General features: G+C 36.2%; 3 protein-coding genes and 2 pseudogenes across 6 annotated transcripts; 2 read left to right on the top strand and 3 right to left on the bottom strand.

Moving 5' to 3' along the window:
* Positions 1–3,154: 3,154 nt before the first annotated feature.
* AT3G42115 lies at positions 3,155–7,237 on the bottom strand (annotated as a pseudogene; the record flags this gene model as incomplete). The annotated part of the gene is made up of 1 exon: positions 3,155–7,237.
* Positions 7,238–8,627: 1,390 nt separating this feature from the next.
* AT3G42120 lies at positions 8,628–9,857 on the top strand (annotated as a pseudogene; the record flags this gene model as incomplete). Its single annotated transcript has 1 exon — positions 8,628–9,857.
* A 980-nt stretch (positions 9,858–10,837) lies between these two features.
* Positions 10,838–12,244, top strand: AT3G42075 (uncharacterized protein; the record flags this gene model as incomplete). Of its 2 annotated transcripts, none has more annotated exons than NM_001339080.1 (4): positions 10,838–11,333; positions 11,697–11,791; positions 11,904–11,932; positions 12,096–12,159. In NM_001339080.1, exons 1-4 carry the CDS (start codon positions 11,297–11,299, stop codon positions 12,157–12,159), a joined length of 225 nt encoding a protein of 74 aa, NP_001326023.1. In that variant the 5' UTR covers positions 10,838–11,296. The 2 variants fall into 2 exon arrangements, with proteins under 2 accessions (NP_001326023.1, NP_001326024.1); NM_001339081.1 differs by having other exon boundaries at positions 11,075–11,333; positions 11,704–11,760; positions 11,904–11,991; positions 12,096–12,244.
* Positions 11,148–11,790, bottom strand: AT3G42130 (glycine-rich protein; the record flags this gene model as incomplete). The annotated part of the gene is made up of 2 exons (NM_114080.1): positions 11,148–11,311; positions 11,757–11,790. The coding sequence occupies 2 exons, from the start codon at positions 11,788–11,790 to the stop codon at positions 11,148–11,150; spliced, it is 198 nt and encodes a 65-aa protein (NP_189799.1).
* Positions 12,245–14,966: 2,722 nt separating the features above from the next.
* AT3G42140 (zinc ion binding / nucleic acid binding protein) lies at positions 14,967–15,925 on the bottom strand (the record flags this gene model as incomplete). Its single annotated transcript, NM_114081.1, has 3 exons — positions 14,967–15,361; positions 15,454–15,740; positions 15,786–15,925. The coding sequence occupies 3 exons, from the start codon at positions 15,923–15,925 to the stop codon at positions 14,967–14,969; spliced, it is 822 nt and encodes a 273-aa protein (NP_189800.1).
* Positions 15,926–16,841: the final 916 nt, after the last annotated feature.

Consider the following 16,841-nt stretch of genomic DNA (forward strand, 5'->3'; position numbering starts at 1 on the left):
TCATGTGCTTGCTGGTTAATTAAAAATATAGATGACAAACGCTAACGCTAATCTCTTTTAGAACACAAAAGTTGATGGTTCCTTGGTCACCAAATAACGTAAATATATATATTTCTTTTATCTGCAATGTACACTGAACAAATGTTTTATCAATCTTAGACCAAAACAAAAAAAAAAAAAATGTTTTATCAATCATGCCTTTGACACTATGTATAATATTGAAATAATACAGAATATGTATGAGATGAAATATTTATGAAACTTAGCTTACTCAATATCTGAAAGACCCAGCCCAGCGTAAACAACAAAAACTTTTAAACTTCATCTTTGCTGAAGACCTCTGGTTTGTGAATTAGATTGTCAAAATTCTTCTAGACAACCTTCAAAAAACCTAACAGAGTACTAATTAGATAGCAGAATAAAAGCAAAGATCTAATGTAAATTGTTTCAAACAAAAGCAGAAACTTACAAAGGCGAGTATATGGTTGGAGGAGATAGAACCTACCATGGAATTGAATTTAGCCATATAGATAGATATGAACTAATATTTTATGAAGAACTACATATATTTTATAAAGACAAAAAAGAGAAAGATAATAATAAACTACATTGAATGAGAACAAAAGGATGGTGGTGGAGCTCGTATGCCGTAGCTTCTTTCATATTTCGGTGAAGCGACAACATGAGAAAGTTATTTTAAATAGGACCTATTGACAAATGCTTTTATATTGGAAATGAGATTGGTTAATGGAAAAAGAAAACCGTGGAGAAAGTGGTTAGTTTCGTTGATCGAAATGATCGTGGAAAGATGGGGAAAACTGGAAAATGATAGTTGGAAGAAACTAAAAAGAATTTCTGGTATGCATTTTTGCTTAATTATATAATATTATTTTTTTTCCATGATCCTTTTTTTTGTAATTCTTTTTAAAAATAAATTGTTTTTGCTGATATGTCAAAATTTTATTGGTGTATTGACTTGTGCTTTATAAGATAAAAGATTTGATAAGTAATATATAAGTTTTAACTTTTAACATTACGCCGTCTAGTTAAATCCATTGTTTTGAAATTGAAACTAAACAAAAAAATAGCCCTCGTTCCACCGACACACTATGGGCCAATCTCGTTTCACCTTTCTTTAGTCAATTACACATCTTTGGAAGAAGATTATTCAATTCACGTGTGATTCATCTTTCTTAGGCGATATACTACACGATTAAGGTATGTAAGTTCTTTAATACTCAAGGAATCCTTTTGTTTAGATTTGGGTTTGTTGGATTTGATTAAGAAACAAAAATTGTAGCCAATTGAAATTAGAATCATTGTACTAGAATGCATGATGAACTGATAAGTGGATGTTTTATACAGATGTCACCTCCATTTTATTTTAAAAACGAGAAGACGAAAGAGTTATCTCAACACTACAGGTTTTGAGTTTTTGATTTGCTATAACCCTTTTAATTCTTTACTCTTGTGCATGATTTAGATGATAGTCTAAATTATGACTCACCAATTTCTGGTATTCTTTCATCCATTTTCTTGTTAATTACATTATTTGATTATTAGTACTTTATAGAGGACCATAATCTGTTTTGACCGATTTGATTTACAGAACCTCCTTCTCTAAAAAATTGGTTTTCGAGCTATGTCTATGAATCTCCGGAGCTGAATTTTAGTGTTGGTGTTGAATTGTTTGTTCCTGGAAAAAGTGAATGTGTAAAAGAGATGAAAATAGATAACAAAATGTTGACGACAGTGACATAGAGAACTTAATCGTTGAGGACAGTGACGTAGAGAAACAATCTACTTCTTCTAGAAGAAGTCTTTTTCGGAAACCTATGACCAAGCAAGATACTATTTCTCTTGGCATGTTACATTCAAATTATTACAAGGAAAACACATGTGGAGACCATGTAAGTAATTCTCTATTAATTACGAATACTTTGTTTTTTCTTTAAAGGAAAACCATATGATAAGAAGACTCATTACAATGAGAACCTATCAAGTATGAATGATGACCGATCTCAGCTACTTGAAGCTAAGCATCTAACTATGTCGATATTCTTTCAGAATCACACACCAACAAATGATGAAACGGAAATAACTTCCTTGAAAAACCGAGTCAATTATCTAGAAGCCAAAGTAAAGAAATTGCATGATCTTATCAACCGTCTGGTTAATTCCAATAACGACTATAGAAGGTAAACTATATGTGTCAATTATGTATTTTGGTTATACTTGGAGCATCAATTAGTGTTAATATCATTCTTGTTTATATTCATGGCGTTTTAAGGATTAAGTGTTTGAGATGGATGACATAAAGCAAGCTTGGGATGGATGTTTACAAAGTTCAAATGGTTATCTATTGCAGAAAACAATGAAATCATTATTTTTATGTCTCTAAGGTTATTACTTATGAATTGTGAAGGATGTAATCGATTATTTTATTTTTTTACAAAATTACATTCAAAATATGCAAATTAGATGTACTCTGGTATGTTATTATAAAACTAGAATTTCATTTAACGTTAGTCACTTAGTCTAACATTGCAACCAATTTATTTTGTTATTATGTAACTAGCATTCACAAAAAAAAATTAATGCTTAGTAAAAGTTCTTGACTGTCGTTTAGTTACTAATTGGTTTCAATTTTTGACTATAGTTTAGTCACATTAATGTTGCAAATTAAGACTCGTACATCTGTCACAAATGCGTCACATATTTGTGGCTACACAGTAGTAATAATATTGTCATAATTGTTATGATTGTTATTGTTGTTACTATTTCGTCCCTAATCGCTACAGTTTTTGGTTAGCACTTAATCCTAACAATATTGTGACGAAATAATTACGAATTTGTGACAAGAAAAATTTGTCACAACAAGTGTATCAAAAAAGTAACAAATTTGTTACGATTTTTTTCTGTATCAAACTAACGTCATAATGATTCACTTTTTTTGTAGTAATTATAAATATTTGAACTTTATAAAAATTTAAAATAAGTTTAAATATTATAAATATTTATAAAAAAATATTAATACGGGACAATATACAACACTTGAAATTTTAGATATGACAATCAAAATACAATTGTGAAGTTTGAGTCGATATTAAAACTTTTTTTTTTCTTCTAAAACCTTTATTAGTGATGGAAATCGCAATCATTGTTTACAAGAGACATGAGAAAGAAAGGGCATGTATGATACAAAGACCAAGGTTGTGGACTTATAATAGCTTTTTTCGCCAGCAGGTCTGCACAATTATTTTGTTTACAATGGGTGAAGGTGAATCTTGAGTTCATGAAACTACTTCTCCAATGTTGTATTGTCCCCATATAGTGTTTGAATCGAAAATTGTTGTCGTTCGCATTGATGACGTGGTTGATGATTTTGTTATCACCTTCAAATATCACAGAACGGTATCCTAGTCCCCATGAAGCTTGTATAGCTCAAATAAGGGTCGTGCATTCAGCTTCCTCCACTGTGCTACGTCCTTCAAATTGTCCCATACCACAATCCAAAACACTCCCATAGGAATCTCGAATTATCCAACCAAGTCCTGAAGCCCAGAGCCCTCATGATGTGACGCATCATAATTACATTTAACCCAGCCCCTCGACGGTGGTTGCCATTTATCTCTTCTTGTTCTATGAATGGTTGTTTCCTCACTTAGTTTGGCCTGATGAATGACATTGTCAATCCATTCTTGAGTATCTGTTGTTGCCAACTGAATTATCTCTCGTGCACTAATGACGTTTTTGTTGAAGACTAGCGCATTGCGACCTTTCCATAATCTCCACATTATCCAGAACAGTAGATACCTACTGAGTTCATCAACTTTATCATCATTGTGAACTTTAAATAAGTACCTCATTTTATCTTCTATGGAGGATTGTGCACACTAGTATCAAGACAAGTTGCCCTCCACACTACTTTCGCTTGTGGACAGGAAAAAAAGAATGTGGTTCCCAATTTCAAATTCTGTGCAACAATGTGCACAATATGGATTGATGATGATGTTCCGTCTTCTTAGGTTATATGCAACTCCAATGGCTCTCAAAGCTGTTCTCCACAAGAAATGCTTCAGTTTAGGAACTATATTCAGTTTCCATAATCCTTCTACAATATCCGGGTGTGCAGCTAGCGGGGGAGCATTAGGCGAGTCACTATTCTTTGTTGCTGGTACCCAATAGCCTCACTTCACGGTGAATCTTCCATCCTTCGTGTAACTCCATACATATGAGTCAGGTGATCGGATCGGAGGAACATATATTTTTCTGATAATAGGGTGGTTTATCGGTTCAATTAACTCCGCAAGGTTTTGTTCATTCCATTGAGATATCGTCGGGTCGAGAAGATCACTAACCAACGTTTCTGGATCTGTCATTGGCACTAACATTGGAGGGCGTGGTGGGTTTGTCAGTAGCCATGGGTCTAGTCCTATTCTTGTGCCATCTCCATCTCCGATATTCTTTTGAGCCCCAAGTTTTAACAACTCGCATCCAAATCTGAGTGAGCTCCAGCCATATGAGGGTCGTGTTCCTCATGACGCATTTAGGAAGACCCCTTGTTGAAAATATCTTACTTAAGCATTATGTACAGTAGGCTTATTGGCCTATGTAACAGCTTCCATACTTGATTTGCTAATAAAGCTTGATTAAATTGGTGCAGGTCACGAAACCCTAAGCCCCCCCCCCCTCTCTCTTTGGGGTTGACATTTCTTTCCAGGGAACCCATGATAGTTTCTTTTTTGTTGGGGTTGTTCCCCACCAAAATCTTGATATCATGCTATTTAGTTCAGAACAAAGTTTTATCGGGAGCTCGAAGACATTAATTGAATAAATCGGCATTGCGAAAGCCACCGATTTAATGAGATTCTCCTTTCCTGCAGTAGTGAGGAACTTGTTCTGCCATCCATTAATCTTTTTCTGAACAGATTTCGATATGTATTGAAGCATTTCTTTTTTCCTTCGGCCAAATTGCTCTGGTATTCCCAAATATTTCCCTCCACCTCCAATGTTTGGTATTTGTAGGGTTCGCATTGCTTGATCCCTTGTTTGTTGATAGACCCGACTCCCAAATGTTATGGATGATTTATCAAAGTTAATGACTTGACCCGAAGCCTCTCCATACTCATTGAATATTTTGAGGAGGCTGGTGCTGTTTTTTTGGTCTGCTTTTAAGAAAAATAGTGAATCATCAGCGAATTGTATGTGAGAGATGGATGGACCGCCATTGCTAACTCGGATTCCTTTTATATGCCCTGTCTGTTGTGCATTAGTCATCAAAGAGCTTAGAACATCCGCGCATAGGACAAAAAGGTACGGTGACAGTGGATCGCTTTGTCTCAGACCTCTAGATGACTCAAATCTCCCATATGGGCTACCGTTTACCAAAACAGAGAAGGAAACAGAGCGGACACATTCCATTATCCATTGTATCCAACGATCTCCAAATCCTTTCTGTTTGAAGACATCCTGCAAAAAACTCCATTATATGCGGTCGTTAGCCTTGCTGATATCTATTTTACCGCCATATATTCGTTAGCACATCTTTTTTTGACCCGTAGAAAATGGAAGACTTCGTGTGCTATGAACACATTATCAATGATATGACGTTCAGGTATAAATGCAGCTTGATTTTCAGAGACAACAGGAGATAGAAATGACTTTAGCTTTTTAACCAAGATTTTGGAGATTATCTTGTATAGGACATTGCATAGACTAATCGATCGGAAATCCTTCATTGTTTTTGGTTGTTCAATCTTTGGTATTAAGCAAAGATTTGTGTGATTCCATGCTGTGTCCATAGTCCTTGTCTCAAAGAATTTCTTCACTTCCGCCGTTATAACAGGGCCTATAATATCCCAATAGCGTCGGTAAAAAGAAGCTGTAAACCCATCTGGTCCAGGAGCTTTAGTAGCACCAATTGCAAACAACGTTGTTCGTATCTCATTTGTGGTGATGTCCTTCAATAGAAGTTCATTTGTCGTTGTAGAGACCACCAGTTGTATATGTTGCAGCACATTTGTTAAATCACGTTGATTCATACTCATAAAAAGTTCCCCAAAATATCTCTCAGCTTCCTCTGCGATTTTTTGATTGCCGTAGATATCACTACCATCCATTCCTTGAATTGAAGTTAGCCGATTTCTAGCAATTCGATTCTTCGTAGAAGCATGAAAGAAACGTGTATTGAGGTCTCCTTCATTCATCCATTGTATTCGACATTTCAATTTCCAGTACATCTCTTCCTTGAGATAGGCCAAAAGCAGTTCTCTTCTAAGTTGACGGAGTTGTTCAGTTGATACAAGGAAATCTGTGCTTGCTTCATCAATGATCATAACCAGTTCCTTAATCCGTTTAATAGAGTTTGTGTTGTTTGTTTTCTTCCAACTTGAAATGTACGATCTGCAGTTTCTAATCCTTTTTATTACAGAGCATCGATAAGCCGGTGTATTATTCCAAGCAGCTTCAATAATCGTTTCGACCTCAGGGATGTTACACAATCTTGAGTCAAAGTGGAACATGCGTGTACCTTTTTCTGATGTTTTCCGGATTTTGATGATTGTAGGCCGATGATCTGGTTCAATCACTTCCAAGTATTCAACTTTAGAAGCAGGGAAGTTAGCTTTCCATTGATCTTTAGCCATTGCTCTATCAAGCCAGCATTCAATAGTGTGAGTTTTCCTTTTTCCAACCCAAGTCATATTATTTCCTGTGAATGGAAGATCAGAGACTTTGAAGGTGCTAACCATGTTCTGAAAATCAACAAAACTCCAATTTTGTCTTATACGACCTCCACGTTTTTCATTGGCATTGAGTATTTCGTTGAAGTCACCACACATTAGCCAAGGACCTTGTCTAGTGATCGCAATTCTTTCAAGTCTTTCCCATAAGATATTTCTTAACTTTCTGATAGGATGGCCATAGACACAAGAGAAATAAAAAGACGCATCTTTATTACTTATCTTACAATCAATGAGTCTTGCATCAAACGAAAAGAAATTTACAGAAACAGATTTCTTCCACATCAATGTCAAACCACCCCCAATGCCTAAAGGCGACACACACTTCACATAATCATATTCCAACTGAGCTGCTACATCCCGAACTACATCATCCGGGTTCTTTGTCTCGAGCAAAAAGAGTAAGTCAAGGGAATACGTTGCCTTAATCCCTTTGAGGCGTCGAACTACCAGAGACCCTTTTAAGCCTTGGCAGTTCCATATGTTGTATTCATGGCGGCTCCGGTAGCTTTTGGCCCATCGTGCCCTCTCGGTAAGTGTGTGGGGTGGTCGAAGTGGTTCTCCCATGGTTGCTAGTTGATATAACCCTATTTTTACTGGTTTTAGCTATGATGTAGGTATAGGTTTTAGAGTCCTTTTGTTATTTCTATAGTCTTTTCTAGTCTTTTTCAGGTCTTTACATTTTTCGGATTCATTTGGAGATAATGGAGCATTCTGGAGGAAAACAGAGAATTTATGCTGCTGATGAAATCTGGAGACAAAAATGCACGTAGGTGTCGAGCGACACCAATACGTGACGGCAATTTCAAGACTCAACTTATTGATGTTTTGAAGATTTCCAAATTCGGCCTAGAACTTTCTCCTATGTTTAATGAAGGCCCATCACGTGTTTTAGACATATAATTATGTTTTTAAGGTCATTGTTTAGACCTAAGCTTGGAGAGGCTATTCTCTATCTCTTTTGTACTTTGGGAGCAAACCTTGTGGAAACTCCCTTTGGATCTTTCTTAATCTATCCTCTTCATGTTTTATTCACTGATTTCTATTCTAATTATGTTGTTTACTTCATTCATCATGCTTGAGTAATCTTCTTGTTAGGTTTAGAGTTTCTCATTAGGGATTTAGATGATTTAGTAGATCACCCCCTTGCTAGGTTATCTGTTAGGATTCTTCATCTTTAATTGTTCTTAATGCTAGATCTAGATTGATCACCTAGAACTTGAATCCAGATAATAGATATGCCCGTCATAGGTATCTGTAGTTGGCTCTATTACTTGATGAGCCTGGTTTATAGGTGTGTAATAAGAATTGGCCTATCTACTAAGGTGAACAATCGAACTCGTTTAGAATGCATGTTTAGATTAATAATCTTTCGGCTTCTCCGGTCATTCTTAGCTATAGACATAGGGAGTTTCGCGGAACGCCACCTGTTATTCCATAATTAGAGTTTGAGTTTAAGAACGGTTCGTTAACAACCTAGCTATCACTAGATCTACTAATCATCTATCTCCTGAGAATACCCTAAACCTAACTCTTTTCCCATCTCATTTACATCTTGATATTTATTGCTTTTCTTTGTTTCTTATATAATCTACTGGTCTAGCTTGTTTGAAAACATCATAGGTCTATTTTGCGAACATCGAGAGTTCAGTGGAATTCGACCCTTAAGTGCTAACGACGATCTCTTATCTGAGGGAGTAAGCTTAAGGCAATTTGAGCTATATCAAATTTGGCGCCGTTGCCGAAGTTCTCTTTGTTTCACCATTAGACTAGGTGTCGGTTTAAGTCTAGACTCTTCTTTTCTTTCAATACTAATTCAGTTTTTCTCTTCTTTTTCTTTTTCTTGTGTTTCAGGAGCTTTAGGAATTCAATTGCAACACAAAGATGTTGATAGTAATACCTGATGCTGCAAGAGTGTTAAGGGACAGAGCTGGTCAGGCATACAATGAGTATGGTCAGAAAATCGATGAGCAAGGAAACCTGCTACCTAATTTTGTCGAGGGTGTCGATCGATACCACCAGGGTGTCGCTCGATACCAAGGCGGATATAGAGCTGCAGCTGTTGTAGATGGATGTGCCATTCAACTTGATGACTACAACAGGCCTGATATGTTCTCTGCTAGTCATTTCAGCTATTATACTCACCAAGCCCACCTTTCACCCACTTCTACGATTGGGATGGAATGCATGCTAGAAAAGATTCTCAAGAGCCAAGTGATGACGAATCAAAGGATTGATGGTCTTTATAATGATGTACAAGACTTGAATGCTCGGTTCAACACAGAGGATGTTAATGTAGTTCAGTCAAGGAGTGGAATTCAGCACCAGACCTCAGTGACACCACTCACGACTGCTTGCCACACTGATTTGCAGAACCACTCGACACCAAGTCTCAGTGTCGATCGACACGACCTTGATGTCGATCGACACTCTTCTGAAACAGACAATGCTTCAACGTTTGAAGGAGCGAAATCGAGCGGGCTCGATAGCAAAGTGTCAACAACAGATGATAATGTCGATGAACAATGGACTGATGTTGAGTTAGCTGAGGTTCATGGTACAAGCAAGAACCACAAGACGCAGCTGACGAATCAGTTAATGAGAATCGAACTCCAGCGATGGTGTCGATCGACACCACCACTTGTGTCGATCGACACCACCACTTGTGTCGATCGACACCCGACACAGGTTGAGCCAGAGTTCCTTATTAGAGCTGGTTTTCGTGTTGAGTTCACTACTGATACTCCAGTCACTACGGTCACGTCACCCACTGCACCTCTACTCCTTGATCCACCTCCTAAACGGCTAAGGTACTCATCTCCTCCTCCTAAACCTCCTGATTTCATCAATAAGAGTTTAAAATTTCCAAAAACTGTTTTACGGTTAAGCAAGCCACGAGTTTCTCGTCGAGCGCTTATTCTTTCTTTTGATGATTGTTCAGGAAACCGGAGTAGACCACCCATACCTCTGTCCTGCTCTGCTGACATTCCTCACTTCCTTGGTAGACCGCACACACCGACTGTTTATACGCCACCTTGGATGATGCGAGGTTCTACTAGGAAGTATTTACTTCCTCCATCTGATCCACCTGATCCCCAAACTCTACCAAAGTAAAGCTAATGACTCTAAACAAGCGCTTAGTGGGAGGCAACACACTGGTTTGCTTTTTCTTTTCCCTTTCTTTCTTTCTTTTCTTTTATTTTTGACTAGGTGAGTACCCACACTACGCGTGGGTTGTTATTTTGAAAATTGTTTAAAAAGAATTATGTTTAACTATTTTGACTGCTAATTTATTTTATTTTCGTATATGTTATTATGTAGTTAATAAAGTTATTCATTTTATGTAATTATATTTGTATAGTTAGATTCACTTTTGATTCAAATATCAATTATTTTTTTCATGTATAAATCTTCTTATCTATATACCCAAAATTCTAATCTTTTTTAACTATCAGGAATTACTTACATCAATAATATATGATACAATGATATGCAATTATGTTACTTATTTGGTTTGAAAGTTGCCTAACTTGATTCTAAGCAAACAATTTATTGTTTCATGTATTCTCTCCTAATCTAATATTCCAATCACATCATGATAAACTCATGGCTAAGTATTAGATTGACATAATTTCAATAACAAATGTATAACTAACTACTCATTTGCTTTAAAAAATTTCACATGAAAAAAAAAAAAAAGCAAAAATTAAACAGTCTTTTAAATCAACACTTTTAGGTTTCTCTCTTTACATTTGCATATGGCTATATTGGAGAGAGTGTCGTATATTGAATTTTTTGGTATATCTAACGTCTCAAAAGACCATTACTTAAAAAACATGCATGTTATTATTAATGTTACCAATTTATCATAAAGCACAAAAAGACCATGATCATATCATGTAGACCAAAAAATGTAATAATAAGAAAAGATTAAGTTAAAATTACTAAATTAAAAAAGGTTAAGTAGCAAATAGGTAAGTTGCAATACACAAAATTTTCTAGCCGTTATCAAATACTGACTATTAAAAAAAAGAGAATATTACACTGTGAGACACTTTTACAAAAATATTTGTCGTTTTAGGCACTTCCAAAAGAGAAGGCACTTTGACTTGTTAAATTGTCCAATTTGCCCTCAATCTTATTTTCTCTTTCTCTTTAGCAATATTTCTTTTATTCTTCACCATCTCTTTTACGAAAACTTCTCTTGTTCCTCTCTCTATTTTTCCAGAATCAAAATCAAATATTATAGGACAACTTCAATATTCAAAATTCAAATTTAAATCTTATAAGGTTTATCATCATCTTCCCTATCTCTCAACAATCTAACAGTGTCAATAAACTACACTATCTTTGATTACCAAACCCTACTACGCCTCCTCCGTAACTTCCAGCGTCACCTCCTCCTTAGCCACCTCCCTCACGGCCACCACCACCGTATCTTTTTCCACCACAACCTCCACCAGATCTGTAACCTCTGCTATGTCTCTCGTAACCACCACCTCCTCCGTATACATTACCGCCTCCCTTGCGATATCTGCCACCACCTCCGTCACATGCTTCTCCACCGCCTTGAGCAAATGGGTGGCTCTGGTAATTTGATTTTTGTTTTTTAATTTCAATCTCAAGTCAAAGAATAAATTATCTTAATTGGAGAGTAAGAGCCCTTGATTTCTTTTAGATTGTGATTTATTTTGCAAATTAAATCTAAGTTTTGACATAAATTTGAGATCCAGTTCTCTAAGAAACTTCTTCTTCTTCAACAATGGCGGTTTGATTTGATTTTTGCTCTCTCTCATGGGTAAAACTCGTTTCACCTACGTAGCATCGAGATTTCGGTTAATCAAATCTCATGTTATTATGGACATAGATCAGTAAAAAGGTTTCCGAATGGAAATATTTAAATGGACACGTTATTCTGAATACCAAAAAATTGTTTGTTGATTTTTTTTTCAGTTTGCAGAGACCTCCACCTTCAAGACCTTACGGACATGAAACTTTGGTCTCTTTACAAACCACGGTTAATCAAATCTCCTGTTATTATGGACATGGTATATAGAATGGATATGGATCAGTAGAAATATTTCCGAATGGATATATTTAAATGGACTCGTTATTATGGAAACCAAAAACTTGTTTGTTAATTTTTCTTTAAGTTTGCAGAGACCTCCACCTCCAAGACCTTGTGGACAGTGAACTTTGGTTTCTTTACAAACCACGATTAATCGAATCTCTTGTTATTATTGACATGGTATATAGAATGGATATGGATCAGTAGAAAGGTTTCCGAATGGATATATTTAAATGGACTCGTTATTATGGATACCAAAAAGTTATTTGTTGTTTTTCTTACAGGTTGCAGAGAGCTCCACCTCCAAGACCTTATGGATATAGAACTTTTACCAAATTTCTGAGATAATCGAGATCGAATTTTTTAAGAAGCTTCTCCCATTTGTTTGTAGAATTGGTACCACCGATATCTGGTGAGCCGCCGCCACAATCGATAAGAGGAATCGTGGAAGGGGGAGAGAGAGAGAGAAAGAGAGAGAGAGAAAGAGAGAAAGAGAGAAAGAGAGAAAGAGAGAGAGAAAGAAAGAGAGAGAAAGAGAGAGAGAGAAAGAGATTTCCTTTATTTCTAATTACGTTTAGTTGAATTGAGGGTAAAAAAGTCCAAAAAAAAAGAATTAGTGTAAAAAAGTGTCTATTCCCTAGAAAGTGCTTCAAACAGAATAATATTTTCTAAAAGTGCCTAATCCTGTCACATTCCCTAAAAAAAATAGCAAAATAAGAAAAGTAAACTGAAAGTAGTGTTTGATACATTAACATAATTTTTTATATTTGTTTTCTTTTAAGTGAAGATATTTAGTTAAAAGTGGAATTAATGAATGATTCAAAACTTTTAATTTTTATCACTAAGTTTTGTTACTTTTTAATGATATTAATTTAGGATGACATGTGGTACTCACTTGTGTGATGATTTATCACTCATATGGAGAGAGCTGGCCAACTTTCATATATATGATTTATTTTTCCCACCTTTTCGGATTTGAATGCCACTGGGGACAGTGTCGTTTAAGTCTGAGGGAGGTTCTTACTAACATTGCCTTTATTTTTGAGTTTTATTATTTTCGTTTTTTAGTTTATTTAGTCAGGTTTCTAACAGAAAAAAAAAAATATTTTCTTTAGTTTAGTTAGGAATCATGATCTATATTTCTCTTGATGATTCCTTGATTGATGAATGTTGCATGTTTGACTCAATCCGACTATTGGAAAATCTAGATGGTAAACCAACAGAATTCAGGATATCCTGGTTTCCAACACAATCCACTAAGGATGGAGCTAATCTCACTGTTCTTCCTTTTACCTCTTCAAACGGTTAGTATTCATAGATCTTGACTCCTTGTTCATACCTGATATTGAGACCAATGTGATAAAAAGAATGTGTTCCTCTCCCCTTATAAAAATAAAAAGAAAATGAGAGATTGACAGGATTTTCAGATAGTGTATAGGGGTAGGAATATTTCCTATGACCCCAGTATTATACATTATTTAGAATGATCAATTACAAAGGTTGGAAAAATGCCGAGGGTGTCGATCCAGTATGCGAGTTCCCCTTTGTTTACTCTCTAAAAAGAATAAGTATGGGGGAGAGAAAGAACACCAAAGAAAAACAAATATAAAGAATGGTCGATTTATCAAGGTATAGTACGGGAAAGAGTCTAGAAGGATCTTGAATGTTAGCTTGTTTGATGAGACCCAGCGATGAAAGCCTGGTAGATATAGTTGTGGAACTTAGGTATGGAATCCAGAATATTGTGTAAGCTTGCAGAGAAGTACATGTTGGTTAGGATTTGATTAGAATTGCTAGACATATGGATTTGGTTAGAATGATCATGGCAATAGACTAGAGAATGTTGGGAGTTCCTTTGTTTTCAAACCTCTTCCACGGGTTCGGCTTTTGTGTTTTGCTTGAGGGCAAGCAAAAGCTAAGTCTAGGGGAGTTGATATAACCCTATTTTTATCGGCTTTAGCTATGATTTAGGTATAGGTCTTAGAGTCCTTTTGTTATTTCTAGAGTCTTTTCTAGTCTTTTTCAGGTCTTTACATGTTTGGGATTCATTTGGAGATAATGAAGCATTCTAGAGAAAAATAGAGAATTTATGCAGTTGAAGAAATCTGGAGACGAAAATGCACATAGGTGTCGAACGACACCACCCTTGGTGTCGAGCGACACCAATACCTGACGGCATTTTCAAGACGCAACTTATTGATGTTTTGAAGATTTCTAAATTCGGCCCAGAACTTTCTCCTATGTTTAATGAAGGCCCATCACGTGTTTTAGACATATAATTAGGTTTTTAAGATCATTGTTTAGACCTAAGCTTGGAGAGGCTATTCTCTATCTCTTTTGTACTTTGGGAGCAAAACCATGTGGAAACTTCCTTTGGATCTTTCTTACTCTATTCTCTTCTTGTTTTATTCATTGATTTCTATTCTAATCATGTTGTTTACTTCATTCATCATGCTTGAGTAATCTTCTTGTTAGGTTTAGGGTTTCTCATTAGGGATTTAGATGATTTAGTAGATCGCCCCCTTGCTATGTTATCTGTTAGGATTCTTCATCTTTAATTGTTCTTAATGCTAGATCTAGATTGATCATCTAGAACTTGAATCCAGACAATAGATATGCCCGCCATAGGTATCTGTATTTGGCTCTATTACTTGATGAGCCTGGTTTATAGGTGTGTAATAAGAATTGGCCTATCTACTAAGGTGAACAATCGAACTCGTTTAGAATGCATGTTTAGGTTAATAATCTCTCGGCTTCTCCGGTCATTCTTAGCTATACACATAGAGAGTTTCGCGGAACGCCACCTTTTATTCCATAATTAGAGTTTGAGTTTAAGAACGGTTCGTTAACAACCTAGCTATCACTAGATCTACTAATCATCTATCTCCTGAGAATACCCTAAACCTGACTCTTTTCCCATCTGATTTACATTTTGATATTTATTGCTTTTCTTTGTTTCTTATATAATCTATTGGTCTAGCTTGTTTGAAAACATCATAAGTCTATTGTGTGAACATCGAGAGCTCAGTGGAATTTGACCCTTAAGTGCTAACGACGATCTCTTATTTGAGGGAGTAAGCTTAAGGCAATTTGAGCTATATCATTAGTTTGTAAACCGGCGATGTTGTGTGGAGCAAAAAACCAATTCCGGACTTCTAGAACTTATGATTCCCTTCTCTGTCTTTTAGCCACGCAGTGTTGAGTATCTTCTGTGGCATAGGCCTGGCGCATGTTGCAACACACCAAGGGACTTCCATAGTTAGACGTTGAAGAAGAGGCTTCAGTTTTCCTCTTTTTGGCGCATTTTGGTGTTCATCTTCAGTGCTCTCTTCCGGATGTTGCTGATTCATTGGACCATGAACTTGGTCAGGGTTGTCTCCAGGAACATCGGGATGGTCTTCATTTGCGTCATTATCATCATCATCATCATCATCGTCCGCATGAGGACCTTGGTTCCCGGAAGTTGGACATTCGGAGGCATCATGACTCAGCATTCCACAAGTGGTACAAAAATTCTTGAGTTTCTCGTATTGAAACTTCAGAACACTGACTTTTCTCCGAATCGGAAAATTCTCTGAAAGCGTAGTGGATCATCAATATTACACAGAATTTTGACCATGACATAGTCCGTGAGGACCACACCATCGCGACCCAAATTTGTCTCAAGGAACAGACCCATTCTTTCACCAATTGAAGTAATAATCCTTGCAGTGAGGAAGCGGAGGGGTATTCCTCTGATTTGGATCCAGAATGGGATTCTCTTGAATTCTGCATCCGAGTGCAATTTCGTCCATCTTTGGATGACGCACATCCAATCATTAAACGACCATGGCCCTCGACGGAGTATTGAGAACATGGATTCTTCAGATTGGAAAAGGAATTCGATTTTGTGAATCTCCAGGATTCTGCCTACCACCTCTTCATCTACGCTCCAAAGGCGAGGCAAAGCACTCAGCATTGCTCGGAGATTCTACTTCTTAGGGCACCGGTTTTGTAATGAGGCTAAATTGGGTTTCCTGAGCGCCTCATCACATAGTTCAATAAGGAGATTGATAGCTTCCTCTTGTACTCCTAGCGCAATTTCTTGCATCTGTCTTTGGAGATTATCCGCCATTATCAATATGAACAAAGGAAATTGTGAACATTCACTCTTATCAACCAATCGAGAACAGAGACAATCGCAAGGTATAAATAGGTTGGGTTGCGAGTCCGTTATTGGATCTTCAACCGTTTTACCGTTATTCACCCCTGAAGAAACCACTGGTAACCGGCAAGAACACTTTCGGAGACCGAGAGACAGCAGTTAAAGGCGAAGAGATACAACCGTTCGTATCATCGCTTTTCTCTCATTTCGTTTTTACACATTTTAAATTCTCGATATTAAAACTTTTATGAAGTTTCAAATATTATAATATTTAAACTTTATAAAAATGATTCGATGATATTTAATATCATATGACGAGGTTAGATGGTGGGACGGGTTGGGATCCATATTAATATGAGACAGTATATTACCGGTGAAATCATAAAACTAACAATCTGTATAAAATTGGCAATAAAAATAAAATTCTACAATCTTAAACACTAAACAAAACAAACAATATTAACAAAACAAATACAAATTAAAGTTTTAATTTTTAATTAGAAAATATCGTCATGCAGAACCTTTAAATTTCAACCTAATTTCAACCCACTCTAATGTAAAACCTTTTCTTCTATACATAAAATATTATATAAAAAACCCTGTTTCTTCCTCTAATTCCACTCTTCTCTCTCGACAGATGTAATGATTTACGTAATTCTTCGGTCTAGAATTTAAATTTGTTTGATTTTTGCTCTCTTAAACCTAAGACTCGTTGAGGATTCATGAATGTTGAAGTAAAAGGAGACGACTTTACTTGAAATTGGAAATCTTTGCAGATTGTTGTGGTGAGTAGGAATCTAAAGGCTACCCACTTTGTTTTCTCGACGCATCAAAATTGAATGTATTTTTTGGATTCAATTATTGATTTCGGTAATATTTACCAATT

This window comes from Arabidopsis thaliana, chromosome 3 (assembly GCF_000001735.4).
Source record: "Arabidopsis thaliana chromosome 3, partial sequence".
NCBI lineage: Eukaryota > Viridiplantae > Streptophyta > Magnoliopsida > Brassicales > Brassicaceae > Arabidopsis > Arabidopsis thaliana.